Source organism: Apteryx mantelli, chromosome 4, assembly GCF_036417845.1.
Source record: "Apteryx mantelli isolate bAptMan1 chromosome 4, bAptMan1.hap1, whole genome shotgun sequence".
In the NCBI taxonomy this organism is placed as follows: domain Eukaryota; kingdom Metazoa; phylum Chordata; class Aves; order Apterygiformes; family Apterygidae; genus Apteryx; species Apteryx mantelli.
In genome coordinates, this window is record NC_089981.1 from 53,368,102 (window position 1) to 53,382,702 (window position 14,601).

The 14,601-nt window shown below is 38.4% G+C and overlaps 1 protein-coding gene across 11 annotated transcripts in view; it reads right to left on the minus strand.

The window, feature by feature from the left end:
• EIF2AK4 (eukaryotic translation initiation factor 2 alpha kinase 4) overlaps nt 1–14,601 on the minus strand; it is a 40,611-nt gene that overhangs the window by 24,644 nt on the left and 1,366 nt on the right. For 3 of the 11 annotated variants that reach the window (XR_010884164.1, XR_010884163.1, XR_010884165.1), the window contains exons 1-13: nt 13,267–13,476; nt 11,101–11,216; nt 9,800–9,902; nt 9,214–9,387; nt 8,449–8,529; nt 7,785–7,933; nt 5,461–5,576; nt 4,254–4,411; nt 3,278–3,813; nt 2,801–2,910; nt 2,080–2,237; nt 1,314–1,726; nt 510–579 (exon numbers count right to left, since the gene is read on the minus strand). Coding sequence is in view for 8 of the 11 variants with exons in the window: in XM_067296620.1 (XP_067152721.1) it covers nt 510–579; nt 1,314–1,726; nt 2,080–2,237; nt 2,801–2,910; nt 3,278–3,813; nt 4,254–4,411; nt 5,461–5,576; nt 7,785–7,933; nt 8,449–8,529; nt 9,214–9,387; nt 9,800–9,902; nt 11,101–11,216; nt 13,267–13,419 (2,337 nt within the window). In the remaining 3 variants the exon portion in view is untranslated. Of the gene's footprint in view, nt 1–509; nt 580–1,313; nt 1,727–2,079; nt 2,238–2,800; nt 2,911–3,277; nt 3,814–4,253; nt 4,412–5,460; nt 5,577–7,784; nt 7,934–8,448; nt 8,530–9,213; nt 9,388–9,799; nt 9,903–11,100; nt 11,217–13,266; nt 13,486–14,601 lie in introns of those variants that run through there. The other 8 variants (XM_067296620.1, XM_067296619.1, XM_067296616.1 and 5 more) reach the window with 5 other exon arrangements.

Consider the following 14,601-nt stretch of genomic DNA (forward strand, 5'->3'; position numbering starts at 1 on the left):
CCCAGCAAGCAGTGTGATGCAAAAAATCTTAAAAACAACTAAAACTCACACATTTTGACTTCCCTTCTCTTTTTGACTGCTAACAACATGTATTGTCACTACTTTGAGAAAGTGGCCAGTATGAGCAAACGTGTTGGTTTATACCACCTACAAGCAGAGCAGAAATTCAACTTCCAGATGATGTAAGGCAATCTACATGGTAAATTGATAAATCACATACATCCTGAAGTCTTAAACTTGCAAGAACCAGGCTCATGACTATAAAATGGGATTCACATTTAGCTCAACTAACACCATGAGGAACAGAGTCCAGATTAGCTGTATCGGACTTTAATTTTATGGTATGCAGTTCACCCGGTGGCATGATATTTGCCCTGATGGAACATAGCCCTAAATGGTTACTCTATACTTGCATCAAAAAGTCAAACAAACCTCTGAAATGACCTGTTTGTTTATCAAAGACTGTTTTATTATCTTTACATTTTCAACAGCCTTAACTATATACTTACTGGAGGATGATCTTTACTGTTTTCATCCTCATTATCAAAAATTATTTCGCTTTCAGAATCTGTGGTCGGCCTGTTTAAAAAGAAAACACAAAAGTTTTGGTATTCCTTAAATAAATATTACCAGGAAATATTAACAGGGAAACCTGAAGATGATTTACTGAAAAAAGAAAATCTAAGCTCCTATTCAAGACTTACACTTAAAAAAAAAAAAAAGTATCTTGTTTGCAAACCTAAACAAAGCAAAACTTTTCCTCCGACAGCTCTGTTTCTTAAAGAGAAAACATATTTGCAGCAGTATGATTTAATTTCTGTATTCAATAAGTGAAATCAAGATATGTTTACTACAATCCAGTGCTTAAAAAACACCGCAAGCAAAAGAACCACACCATACACAAAGGCAGATATGAAATATGTTAATAAAAAAACAAAATAAAAAAGAAAGGAAAAGTAAGGTATTTTGCAGGATTTTTAATATTTCTCTGTTATTGTTTATTTAAACGTTTACTTCCAGCACAGCAGAACTAAGCAGCCATGCATTCTGAAATAAAAGATACAAAACTTCTAGAAGTCTAAAACAAAGTTTTCCCCTCACACTGGCAGTTTTTAATGACAAATGCCCCCTACATACACACACCTCCCCCTGGTTACCTGACTACAGGCAAATACAATATTCCTGTACCGAGGACAAAACGAAAATGCAGTGAATGTTCTCCAACAAAACAAGTGAGAATGATAAAAGACACAAACTTGGAATAACCAACTGTGCTGCTGTTCCCTCTGGTGCCAACACTGAAGCTTACTTACAGAAATGAATGTGAGAACACCCCGTCACCATCATCATCGTCATCACTGGACTCTTGATCAGCTCCACTGAACTTGTTGCTGGAGGATCTTTCACATGAAGTACTCCACTCAACTGAACTTGTCAAAACTGGAGGAGGAGCATTGGCTTCCACATGATTTGTCTCCTCATTGGGAAGGATGAAAAGGTCTGCCTTGGTGGACACTCTTTTCTCTTCAGTAGTTTCAGATGATGACACACTGTGAACGGGACTTTCATGTTTTTCTATCCAAGCATTGTAATACCTCACAATATTCTCATGGTTCAAGCGGGAAAGTAATGTTACTTCCCCTTTAATCCTCCGAAATTGCTTGCTGGCAGGGTTTATGCGGATACGTTTCACAGCATAACAGCAGCCATCAAGCTTATTTTGCACCTGCAAAATTCAAATAAATCTGAAGTCAAATGCTTATAAATGTCTTAGCAAGAGGAGCCAGCAGAACATGGTAGAATGATTTCATTGAAGAGGGAAGTTTTCCTTCCACCTAGGAAATGACTGCAATTCAAATACAAGCTTCCCTGTACTGACAGGCCTCTCCGGAGATTACCAGAAACCTCTCACAAAACATTTCAGCCTATTCCAGATACAAAGCACAATACAGGCACAGAGAACTAGAATATAATAAATGAAGCCAAGCAAACATTGAATGTATTGTTTTGCTTCAGAGAAAACAAATGCATCTCCAAAAAAGGATTTTATATTGTGGGAATTAATTTTTTTTACCATACCTTAATGACAGCTCCAAAAGCCCCTTTACCAAGTAATTTTAATTCTTCAAACTCATTGTAGTAACGTGAAAATTGCCTCTGTGTTTCTGTGAAGAATGAAGCACTGGAGATCTGACTGCTGGGTACAACTGTCTCAATGCAATCTATTTCTGCTGAATCTGAAACCAGGACATCAAAATTACCACCACTGGCAGTATGGGGGGTGGACAGGAAGTACAAGGCAATGTTAAATAAGCATCATGAAGAAGGCAAACCCTAAAAAACTTCAAGGGCAAATAAAACCTAAAATATAGAAGTGCTCTGTTGGGTAGAGTTAAGACCAGGTACAAACATAAACCTTAAAACAGCTTTTAATTACTAACATGTCATACTGGGCAAAGGAACTGATTCTAATAGGAACATAATGAGGGAAGAAGTCTCACTGGAACAGAAACTACCCAAGGAGAAGTTAAGGCTGACATTCACACTGTGCAAGAAGTGGATGAATTTATAGGCTTAATTAAAACATCAGCTTCCTCTACGGATGATACAATGGCAGTCAGTCCACCTCAGCAAGTCAAGGAACTTGAAGGTTATATGGTCTGTAACTTCTAGGTTAGTTAATGTAAAGCACTTGCACAAACAGTCTTGTGATGCTCTAGCACAGTTCAAATCTTCTGCAACTGTAGGCATCTTACCTATGTAAGGCCACTTAGAATACAGAAAGAACAGAGTTCCTTACCATCTGCATTTTCTTCTGCTATAGGTATTTTCACTCGTGGAGGGTTTATAAAACTATGTTGTAACAACTGCTGAGGATTCCATCTTTCCTTATCTTCCAAGCAAACACATCTGTTAGAAAACCAAGAAGAGAACTTTTCAAAGAGCTATTCCAAATCAGGCCTAAATATTGAAAATACTTCTTATGTTTAAGAAATTATCACCTTCATCATTCAGACGGGAATCAGAGGCAAAGTAAGACTAAATGACTTGTCCATAGTGATACAGAAAGTCGGTGGCAGGGCAGAGCAGAAGAGAGCACCAGACCTGTTCTCCTGAACACCAGGTTAGCAGCCCGAGCCTGGCGTGAGCACCTCTCCTCTAAAAACTATGACTACTGACATAGGGGGATTTAGGTGTTCTTTTGAAAAACTGTTCAAGAAAGTCTTTTCTTTTAGAAATCAAGGGGAAAAGATATAGGAACACAACAAACACGTACTTTTCCAGAAAGTCTTGGAAGTCAGCAGGTAAATTGCCAGGAACAGCAACTGGATATTCCCTGGTTACTTGCCCCTGGCTGAGAGAAAGCAGAAGCAAGCCCAGACTCCATACATCTCCCTTTTTTCCAGGTTTGTTGGGAAGAGCATCCTCACTAAAATGAACTTTGGTTTGTTCAAAAACACCTGCTTTGCAGATGTCAGCTAAGCGCTTGGAAATGCTGTAGTCTGTCACCTTGATGTTTCCTTCAGCATCTACCAAAATACTGGAAGCACAAAGAACTTTGTGCACCACTGAATTATTGTGCAAGTAGTCAAGAGCTGACAAAATCTGGGTCACATAATGGCGTAACTGATCAATGGGAACTGGAGTCTCTTTGCATAAGTACGTAGAAAGGCTGCATTCACTTATGTGCTCCACTAAGATGTCCACCACAATTGAATCATCCCTCTCTTTAAGGTTCATACATATATAATGTACTATGTTTGGGTGACTTAGCTTTGTCAGTGAGCTGAACTCTGTTTCTGCACCCTGAAGCTGTTAGAGAAACACAACATAACATGTTAGGTGTCAAGTTTCATGAACATGCCATTACTAAAATATATAACATATACAAAATATATCTAGAATATGTGACATTCTCACTCTTACTTGAAGAGGAGACATTATAGACATGTGGCAAGAACTTTTGCTTCTGCTGGATAAGCTTGATTTCCTCTTTCTTCAGAATTTTATTTATTATTTTATTACTTAATTTATTTATGCATGCTTACAAATATACTTTCTTGTATTTATATTCTTGTAAACGAACCCCTGAACACTCCGACACATCCATCTTCCTCTGTGGCAGAAGTACTGTAAACACTAGCATTTTCAGGTTCATCACCATCCTCCCAAGTTCAATACATATTAACAGCCCCAAGAAAAGCACAGGAAACCCCCTAAACCTTAAAAAATATACAAAAAAGATGTATTACCTGTTTCTTACACTTCTCAATCTTTTCTATTTCATGCGTAGTAAGAAATTTTCCCATTTTTTTCTGCCATTGCAGAATCCACTCATATACTAACACAAATTCTCCACTGCGAATTTCCAAGGCATTGTAAACCGATTTACCAAGCTGTTCATCCTTGCCTATACATAAGAGAAACAAAAGAAGCTGTGTTCCCCTTCCCTCTAAGGGCTTAACAAAGCTCCTGCAAACACTGAAGAAACACCAGTAAGCCTGTTTTCTACAATTCTATAAACTCAAACCTACATCCATAATTGTGGTCTGCAAAACATCAGCTCTGACAAAATTGAATGCTATATAAACAAAATACTAGCAGTAGTCAAATGAAAATCCTGAAAACAATAGCGTATTGTCATAAATTGATATACATTTTAAAGAATTTCAGGTTTCAATAACTAACACTTTTCCTGTTGAGAAAATGCCGAACTCTACGCATAGTAGTATAACTGATCTTCCTCAAACTGCAAAATAATAAAATTCTCTTTGCTCCAGAGACTTCCAGACTGCTCATCCCTCCACTGAGGAAGTCCTATGTTGAAAAAGAACAAGGAAAACATTTGATGGTCCATTCATATGGGCATTTCAAGGGAGACCTTTTAGTTCCTAATTAGCTCTGAAAGTCTCCTACCCCCGTCTATACTTTAGTTTTCTCTACAACTGCCGCTTTAATTTCATTGCTATCAGCAACAATGGTGGTTTCTAACCCTGTGCTTATCACTGGTTTCACATACCTTACTGACAGCTAAATCATTCTTGCCTGGTAGCCATGTGTATCTGACAAGCCAGCTATTTAAATTTAAAAGCAAATGATTCTCAGGATTATTTTAGTTATGTATAGAATATAAAATGTTGAGAAGGTTTTCTGGGTATTGTCATTCAGTTAAAGCAAATTTTTACTTAAAATAGTACTAAGAAAAGAAAAAAATATTTGTCACAAAATAACACATTACTCCCTCCCACTCTTGACTGGGACATTTCATGTTCCACAACAATCTTCTCTCCATCCTTGCTGCTTTGTACCTCTTTACATTGTTTAAATTTCCCGAAGCGCCACTTGCCTCCATGGATAAGACAATGGATGTGCATTTATGTTAGTACTACAACCCCCCCCCCCAAACAAACAAGACAAAAAACCCACAGTATTTCAAGCTGCAATTTTTATTCTGCTTACCTATACATTTTCCTTTATGGACAATAAGTTGTCCAGCACCACTAGTACTAAAGTTCAAAACTTCATAATTTCCAGGGGACTCTTCATTATTGCCAATAGAAAGATGGCATTCCCGTCTGCAATGTGAGCAGAACAACATTTTTCCCAGACTCAAAAAGATAATCTTGTTGCATTAACCAAAAATATCAATTTGGCAATAGGATTAGCTTTCAAAGACCTCTTCATCAAATGATAAATCCACTAATTTCAAAGATACTGAGCTAGTGCAAACATGCAGGTCTGATTAGGAATCTAGCATTGTAGTGACAACAACATATTGCACTGGGAGTCTGCATTTAAAGTCTTCTCAGCAAGAAGTTGAATCCAAGCCTTAATACTTCTGCAGCTCGGGATGACACTTCCAATTAAGAATAAATAAATAAATAAAAATAAAAAAGGTAAACATACTACTGCTCTGAAAAATAAATAAATTTCACTTGATTTGCATTATCTTTCAAAACATTACAAAAAAGTAAATATATGTAATTTTTAAAGTTAATTCCAGCTTCAACTTAATTATTTTTCCTGACTTAATATGGGTTTTCCATTTGCCTCCTTTACACCTTTAAATTCATTCTTCAAGAAAATGAAAATTTTGTTTAAACTAAAAGAAAAGGTAGGTTCCAAACCTAAATAATTATAGAAAGCTGTATATTTCCTAAAGAAAACAGAAAACAATTTTTTTTAAATTCTACTGGGCCTGCAGTTTTGGAAACTCAAATGCAAAAGCTTCTGCCAACGAAATAGTCCAACTTGATTTCTCTGTCTGAGTTGCATGAAAGGAGGCATTAGATGAGTTTTTAATCTAAGCTAAACCTTTTAACAAATTTCAGCTGTTATCTGTAGCATTAATAGAAATATGAATGAGAATTTCTAACAGAGACTGCTCTATTCAATTGCATATTTCAAAATAATCTTACATAATACTTTTTACTACATTGTACTTAGCACTTAGAAAACAGTTTCAAAGCAAGTATGACCGGGGTGTTTCTGCTCACATGCACACGCACGTGTACAAAGCTGCACATGAGATTAGAAAGAACGCCAGGCCACTAACCCAAATCAACCTCCATCACTTCTGGGTATAATCTACTTCAGAATTAATAAGCACACCTCCATTACACAGTGTACTCCCCACATAAATGCAATCATGTGTAGAGATCACATGAGTACACAAAGGGTTATGTAGAAGCTCTTTCAAAATATTGAATTTATTCAAAAAATAAAAAGGAAAAAACCTACATACAAAAGAGATGCCACTCTGGAACTTCTGACAAGTGCTGTATAAAGAAAATTCTACAAAGAACGCATCTGGCTTTCTAAATTCAAATATATTTTATAAATGAAATGATTAACATCTAAAATAATCAGAAGTAATTGTCAGCCATGGTAATCACAGCTGCTGAAACAAGTAATTACTTAGCTACATGGTATATTTCAAAGAAGTGTCTTTCTGGAATAATGCTTTAAATCTTCACTTCCATATGCTACACATCGAAATCCAGAGACAGGTACAAAACAGAGCACATAGTTGGCTAAAACAATTTCTTTTCCAGCCTTTTCCTTGTGGCTAAGTAGTGGTCTTTGCTTCTAATCTTGAAAAACAACCTTATAAAGCAGGGACAAATAGAATTTAAGACAGTCAGCAAAACAGTACCATGAACTAGATGGCAGTTTTCTAATTGTTTTACATCCAAAGATACTCCACAGGTGCTTAGAAACTGAAAATAAAACATTCAAAAGCTCGTTAGTGTCTACCTACACCATCAGAAATCCTAACTTAGATGAGTTATGTATCAGCAAAAGGACTCTGTAGTAACTCTAAGAATTGGCTTTGTATATGTGATCAGCATAAGCCGATTCTCTGAAAGGGAATGTTACACCACTATATCTTTACAGGAGATCTTTGAGACAAGCATAAGCTCCAATTTATTGTGTTATTCTAAAATCTTCATCAGTGGAAATAAAATGAATTTTATCTGGAATTGTCAACATCATCACATACTTTTAAGAAATTAAGTAAACCCTGAATACATTTTCCAGTGATTGGCAAATACTTTCAAAGTTAAACTGAGGGCTCATCTGTCTCTCCCAATTGGAAAGAAAATTTTCCAATTTACCCTGCCACATGAATTTGTCATACTGTGCCAATTGAAGATAGAGGGAAAAAAAATTAAAAAATGAACAGTTTAGGAATACAGTATGTTACTTTCTTGCCTTCAAATTTCACTTTAAAATCTAATGCTTGTCAAAGAAAAAATCAACATCCAAACTGACATACGTACTTGGAACGTCCAGCTGAATTTGGACGGTGTTTATTGTTCCCTCCATGTTCCAAACAGCTCCCATTTAAACTGGGAACAACTCTATACCCTGTAGTCTCTCTCCTGTGACAGTTCTCTTGACTTGTCAGAGAAGCTATTTCCAGACGTTCCTATGAATCAGGAAAAACACTGAATAAGTAAATAAGCTACTCCTATCCTCAATATACATGGATAACACTTCAACTATCATATAAAGTCACCCAGAAAACAGAAATAATAGTTCTCATAACAAAGATGCATACGAGGGTGAGGAAGAAGCACTGAGATTCGAGAAGTGTATTTCAGCATGGTATATGTGCAAGAACATAAGGATGCTTTACAATAAACTGGAAACACAGCAACAGCTTTATTCAATGTCTGTTTGAAAATATCCATCTCAGTACACTGAAAAGACGCCAATATATTAATTTGCCCTACAGTTGATTTTCTTTCAGAAATAACTCACATATAATCAAGAAGAAACAACACTTTTTAAATCTAGAGCTATTAAAAGCATTGGATGAGAAAAGGTGTCCAGAACAATTTAGTTGTGTAATTTTCCCCAATTTTTATATGCATGTATTATAGTACTGAGGAAAAAAAAAAATTATTGCAATGGTTTTGCACTCCTGCTTAAAAAGAATACCTGTTTGGCAATCTCTTTCTTTTTTCTTTCTTCTCTTTTCTCTTCTTCCCTTCTCTGAATCTCATCAAGGATTTCACGTTGCTGAAATGAATTTCAGTGCTATTAGACATGCAACAGTATATACAATGCAACTGCTAATCTTACTCTTTGTGTTTCACAAACAAAAAAGATATTGAGAAATAAGCTAGAATGTTCTAAAAAAAGAAAACATAGTTATACTGCCCATGCTCCCACTGTGTGGAGACTCTCTTTCTACACCACAAGTCTCTGGGATTTAGATGAATCTCCTTAATTGCAGTGAAGAACAGTATCTAGGTCCATGAAGATGCCTGTTTAGATTAAATCTATCAAGCTCTGAAGAACTCTGTCATAGAGAAGATTTCAGTCACCCTACAGTGAAGGGAGGTACGATTACATATCTATTTGGCTATTACTTTCTAGATTAAGATGGAATGCACTTTGGTCATACATGTATATAAGGTCCTCTTTATGAATAGTTTTCATAGGGTTAACAATCAACATTTAAGTTTGTTTCAGGCTTCTGAGGGTAAAAAGTACACCAGTAAAACATGTCACAAAAACAGCAGCAGATAGTTCATATGGTATTTATTGATCAACTGAGAATGACAGGTCTGACAGGCTGATAATTTACTAAAATACCGATTTATTGCTAATAAGGTATTATATGAAGGCATGATTTACAAAATCACGATTGTTTATGTTATTTTAAGAATACAGGGTTATTCACACTTTAATTTCTCTTACCTCCTGCTCCTCTCTTCTCTTAACTTCTTGTACCCTACGCAGTTCCTCCTGGGCCAGTCTTTCTTGTTCCTTTTGATGATTTTTTAGCATTTCTTCATGAAAGGACTTGGAAGGTGGTTTATTATACTCACTGAGAAATGACTGAATGTGGTCTGCAAGTTCAAATATCATCACCTGAAAGAAGACAAACATGAATGACACCCAGAGTTCAATACAGTTCAAAGCACGAGTAGATCACAGTTTAGTAACTGACACTCAACTTCAAAAAGCAATACAGCAGGGTCAGTGTGTGACTGCTGATTTTGTTACTTATTAGGAGAATTTACCATATTTCAGTATGTCTTTGTCAGAACCATTTATTAATGAACTGTGACATGAAAAAATCACTGACTACGGCAGCAAAGATGGTGAAAATTACTGAAAGAAAGCCAAGTTCAGGCATCCTCTCTCAAACAAACAAACAAACAAACAAACAAACTCCCTTTCTCATCTCCTTATTTTAGGGGTATTTTTCTATTTGCAAAGATATGCAAATAGAACTATTTAGGACCCAAGTTCACTTCTCAGGGAAGTGAAAAACTCTTACCTCTCCACAGCGCTGTCTTGCCAATTCTGCTAGTCTGGATTTTAATTCACTTATTTTCTCATTTGACAAGCCTTTTGAATTTTTCAGTTGTATTTCAGGGACACTGGGGGAAGAAAGAAAACAATACAAGCAACAGAACAGAAAAAATGTCTCATTAAAAGAACTGATTGTAAAAAGCAACTGTGTAAGACACAAAAGGTTGATAAAAGATTTAATGGGTGAGGGAAATGGAAGGGAGTTTACAGTGACTTGGAAATCAGTCAATGCTCAAATAAGCAGTACATAAAACCAGAAATACTATTTTATAATCACTAACGCTAAATTTTCTGGCTGGAGACTGCTTGTTAGCTATACCCAACAGAAGGACTACCAAGGAAACCCTGCAATCTCTTATAACTCAGCTCTCAACTAGTAATCTATGTAACAGTCCTTTAAAAATATTATAAAATATTATAACATTTAAGTGTTTAAAATTTATTTATTACCACTATACAGGTGACACAAACTTAAAGAAACATGCTGCAATAAATAACAAAAGAAAAAAATGTTTATAGGAATAAGTAGAACATCTGCAACAACGCTACCTTAAATAAAAAATTACAGTGGTTGCTACGCCCTGTGTTGCAGGGTATAACTGAGTTATCACTTGGTCAGGAATAATGCTTCCCTTCTACACCATTCAGGTCATTGCACAAATGGATGGGCTATCGGGAGTTATGCTGTGGACACAACCAGCGACAGAAGGACTGAATTCATCATTTTGATCTGTGCTCCCAGAGCAACATTTACCCCCAGAATTACTCTCCAACCCAAAACAAGGAAGGTCCTGATCACCTGCAAGCCTTTTTACGTTCTGGATGGAAAACAGCAATTAGTCTTCCAAAAGGCTAACTCAGCAGAAAACAGGAACAGCAGATACAACTAGCACAACAGACTATTTTTTAAATAAAGATTCAGGCCCCAATTCAGCAGAACAGGTCATGAGTTGAAAAAGTTCAAAAAGGGCACTAAGATGCTAACAGGTATACCTATGCTTATGTATCCTCAAGCTAAAAATCGGGGCCTCAAGTCTTCTACTCACAGAGGCATCCCTATTACTCTCCATCGCTCAAGGGACCACATCCAATTCAGGGGCACAGTTTTACATTCACCTGCTTTAAAATACTACAGGCTTAGTACTGACATGCAGAAAGCAAGAATAACAGCAGTGAATAAAACTACATGTTTTTCAGCTTACACTTTACTATGGAAAACAAAGAAAAATATTCAGAAAAAAAGATTACATTTTAATGTTCACTCACGTATCAGGGTAAGTATGTGGACATTTGACCCACAAATCAACTTTGGCATATACTTCATTATCACCAGTCAATCCCTGAGGACGTAGAACTAAATTAATTTCAGGAGGTTGTTTTACCTAAAATGGAAACCAAAGATTTTGATTTATTAGTACTTTTTACTAAAGCAGGAATTATTGCACACAACTTTCATGACCTACATTATGTCAGAATTCAGGCTAGACCATCCATTCAAACTATGAAAAAAATATGTATTAATGGTATTGACATTGCTCAATGATAAAGTGAACTGGTTCACTGATTATCCCAGTTTATCCTGCGTATTTTTGGAACTCCTTCCGGTAAGTCTGGTTACAGTTATCAGAAAGATGAATCAGACCAAGCAAAAATAGTAATAGTTTTATAGTAAGACCCTCCTATTCTGTTTAGCAGGAAAAGAAACAAATAAATGTGACAGGTTATTTATGGAATACCACAAATTAAAACATTAATTATATAAATAAAGCTGTTTCTTTTTTGTTTGTTTTAGATCTCTAACAAATATCAGTCGGTATTTTCTTTTCTGACATGGGAACAGGCCCTAGCATCACATCTACTATATACACCTTATGTGGCCAAATAGATGGACAGTAATTTTTTGTGTGTGTTTATATTTTTTTTTTTGGCACAAAACAGAATTTTGTGAATTACTGTCCTTCCCTCTACTGATCAAATTAACTGTTCAAAATAAAGTAAAACATGTGCGTAGAGACATCCCATACTTTTTTTTTTTAATAGGAAGTTTAATTTTCTGAAAAGAAACAGAGACAAAAGACACCTTAATAACATGACAAACATATAGGGAAATAAGATCACATGGAATTACAAAAAATGGCAATAGGTTAAAGATGGTCAGGATTGCCTCTACTTTTCCTTTGCAATTCAGACAGGGAAAATGAATTTAACAGTCTGTGAGATCAGCAACACTTCTGATAACCTAGAGAGTTACTAATAGCCTTAGCATCACATTCCATCCCCCCCCCAAAAAAAATCACAGGTTTCTGGGAGAATTTTAATTTCAGGTTTATGGCAGAAAGACAATAGCATCTGTGATACTTTTTAGAAATTAAAGACAAAAAAAGAAGGTAAAGAACAGAGATGACAGTAACTGTGAACTGAAGGAATTGAAATGAGTGACCAGTACCTCCAGGTACAAGACAGTGCCACTTGGAAAAAATTCTCAAGAAAACATTGTGCACATGAAAGAGAAGTAGAAAAGAGTAATGAGTAGTAGACCTAGGCATTAATTAGTTGTAATTAAAGAAAAAAATGTAAAAATTAAAGTTAATGTATTAAGTTCTCATGGAAACAGACATAGACTGAGTAAAGCTTAGCATGGAATAAATATGCAAAAACCTCAGCAACACGTATGTTGATGACATGAATTATTTAAGCAGGTATGCAATTAGTTGGTTAAGGAATGAATTAAGAGGAAATTTAAAAAATATATCTGACAATTAATTAAAAGGCAAGTCATACGCACAGCATTAATTATAGAAAGAACGTATCAGCCTAGAAGATAATTACAAAGGAAGCCAGTTACATAGCTGACTACCAAAGAGGTGGAGGGCAATAGGCAAATCGTAAGAGACAAGACATGTCAGGCGAGAAATAAAAGGACTTGATGCCAGCAAGAAAGCGCTAAGGATGCTCCCTAGGCACGTTTTGCTCGCTCCTGCCGTCCGCCCGAAAGGAGCCAAGGAGGGAACCATCCCTCTGATGCACAAATAGAGACCTGCTCTGCCTCCCACTTTCTATTTTCCGTTCACCGGGGAGGGACGGAGAAAGGGGAGCCCAGCCTATTGCAAGCAAGGAGACCAGCAATACGCCCGAAAAACCACATTTATTACGCCCCACAGATGGGCAAACATTCTGCACGAAACTCATTTCCATGTGCAACGGGGTCGGCCGAGCAGCAGCGGCCGCAGAGGCCGAGTGAGCGGGGCGGCGCCGCGGGGCCCCCGCGCGTCCAGCTGCCCCGGGCGCAGCAGCCCGCGGCGGACAGCGCGCCCGCCCCGCCGCCCCAGGGGCGGGCACGGGGCTCCCCGCGCCGGAGCAGAGCGCGGCAGGGGCGGCCGGGGACCCGGCACCCCCGCAGCTCGCCGCCGCGGCCGGGGCCGCGCTCGCTACCTTCCAGGCCTGGTTTCGCCGCAGATCCTGGAAGTCCCGCCCGTAGATGGACTCCAGCACCTGGAGCTCGTTCTCCTGCCGCAGCTGGTAGCTCTCCGGCGGCTCCGCGGCTGCCTCCGCCGGCAGCTGCTGCGCCCCGCTCCTCCGGGCCATGTCAGCTGCGCGGGCGCGCGGCAGCCATCGCGAGCGGCCCCGCGGCGCTGCCACCGTGGAAGCTGCGCGGCGCGGCCCAGCAGCGTCCGCTCCCCGCAGCGCCCCGGCGCCGCCCCCGCGGAGGAGGAGCCGCGGGACCCGGCCGCGCCGCTGCCGCGGGCGGCCCCGGGGCTCCGCCGGCCCCCGGCAAGGGCTGGTCCCGGTCGCCCTGGCGGGAGCTGCGCCGCGTTGCCACCCGCCTCGCCCAGACCCGCGGCCCGCACAGCTTCGCAGGCCCAAGCAGCCTTGCCTCCCCCTGCACCCATAAATACACAGATATGCACCAAATACTAGCAGTTATTTTTATAGACCTTGAGAAAGATTTGCAAAGGGGAAAAAAACGTGGAAAATGAAAAAAATGTTTCCCCTGAAGGTTGCTTTGGCTGTTATTAGGCGGTGGAGAGTGAGCAGCCCTGACCTTCTGGCTGGCTGAACTCCAAACACAAAGTGAGACCCCTGCCCCTGGGCAACCTGTCAGTCCTTGAGCATGAGCAACCTGTCTACCAGAGAGGCAACTAATCCCCAGGGAACCAATGGCGAACAGAAAAGTAAATGTGCTTTTCTTCATTCCCTTCCTGTGGGAACTACTGAACTGAAGGATTGTTAGAAGATGATGTAGCCTTTTTAAATTTTGTGATCTTAACAAAAATCCCCCAAATAAATACATACATATATGCTTATCCTACTAAGTTTGTAATCCCAAGGCAAAGGAAAATTAACAGTATGGTAGTCCATAGCTTGTAACTCTGCAGCCATAAACTCTGCTCATGTGGTTTCATTTTTTAGGAAATCTAGGGGAGAAATTATGCAGTCCACTGAAACTGAATGGCCTGAATCTTTGAGCTTTGCTTTTGCCTTGTACCTAGTCATTTTCATACCAGGATTCCCATGAGCTATATTGTCTTTTCCCAAAGATCAAATACCATCAGCTTAATTGAAAACAAGTAAAATACAGTTTTAGAGCCATACTTACATTATTTAAAATCTCTACTGTTGCAGCATAATGGACTCAATTTTTCATATTTTTAACTGCATAAAGAACCTTTTTTGGTTTCCCTTAATTTTTCACAAGGTTTATCTTAATGGACTTTTGGCAAGTATCACTTTACTCCCTGACCTCTGAGTACAGACTTTTTGGTTATA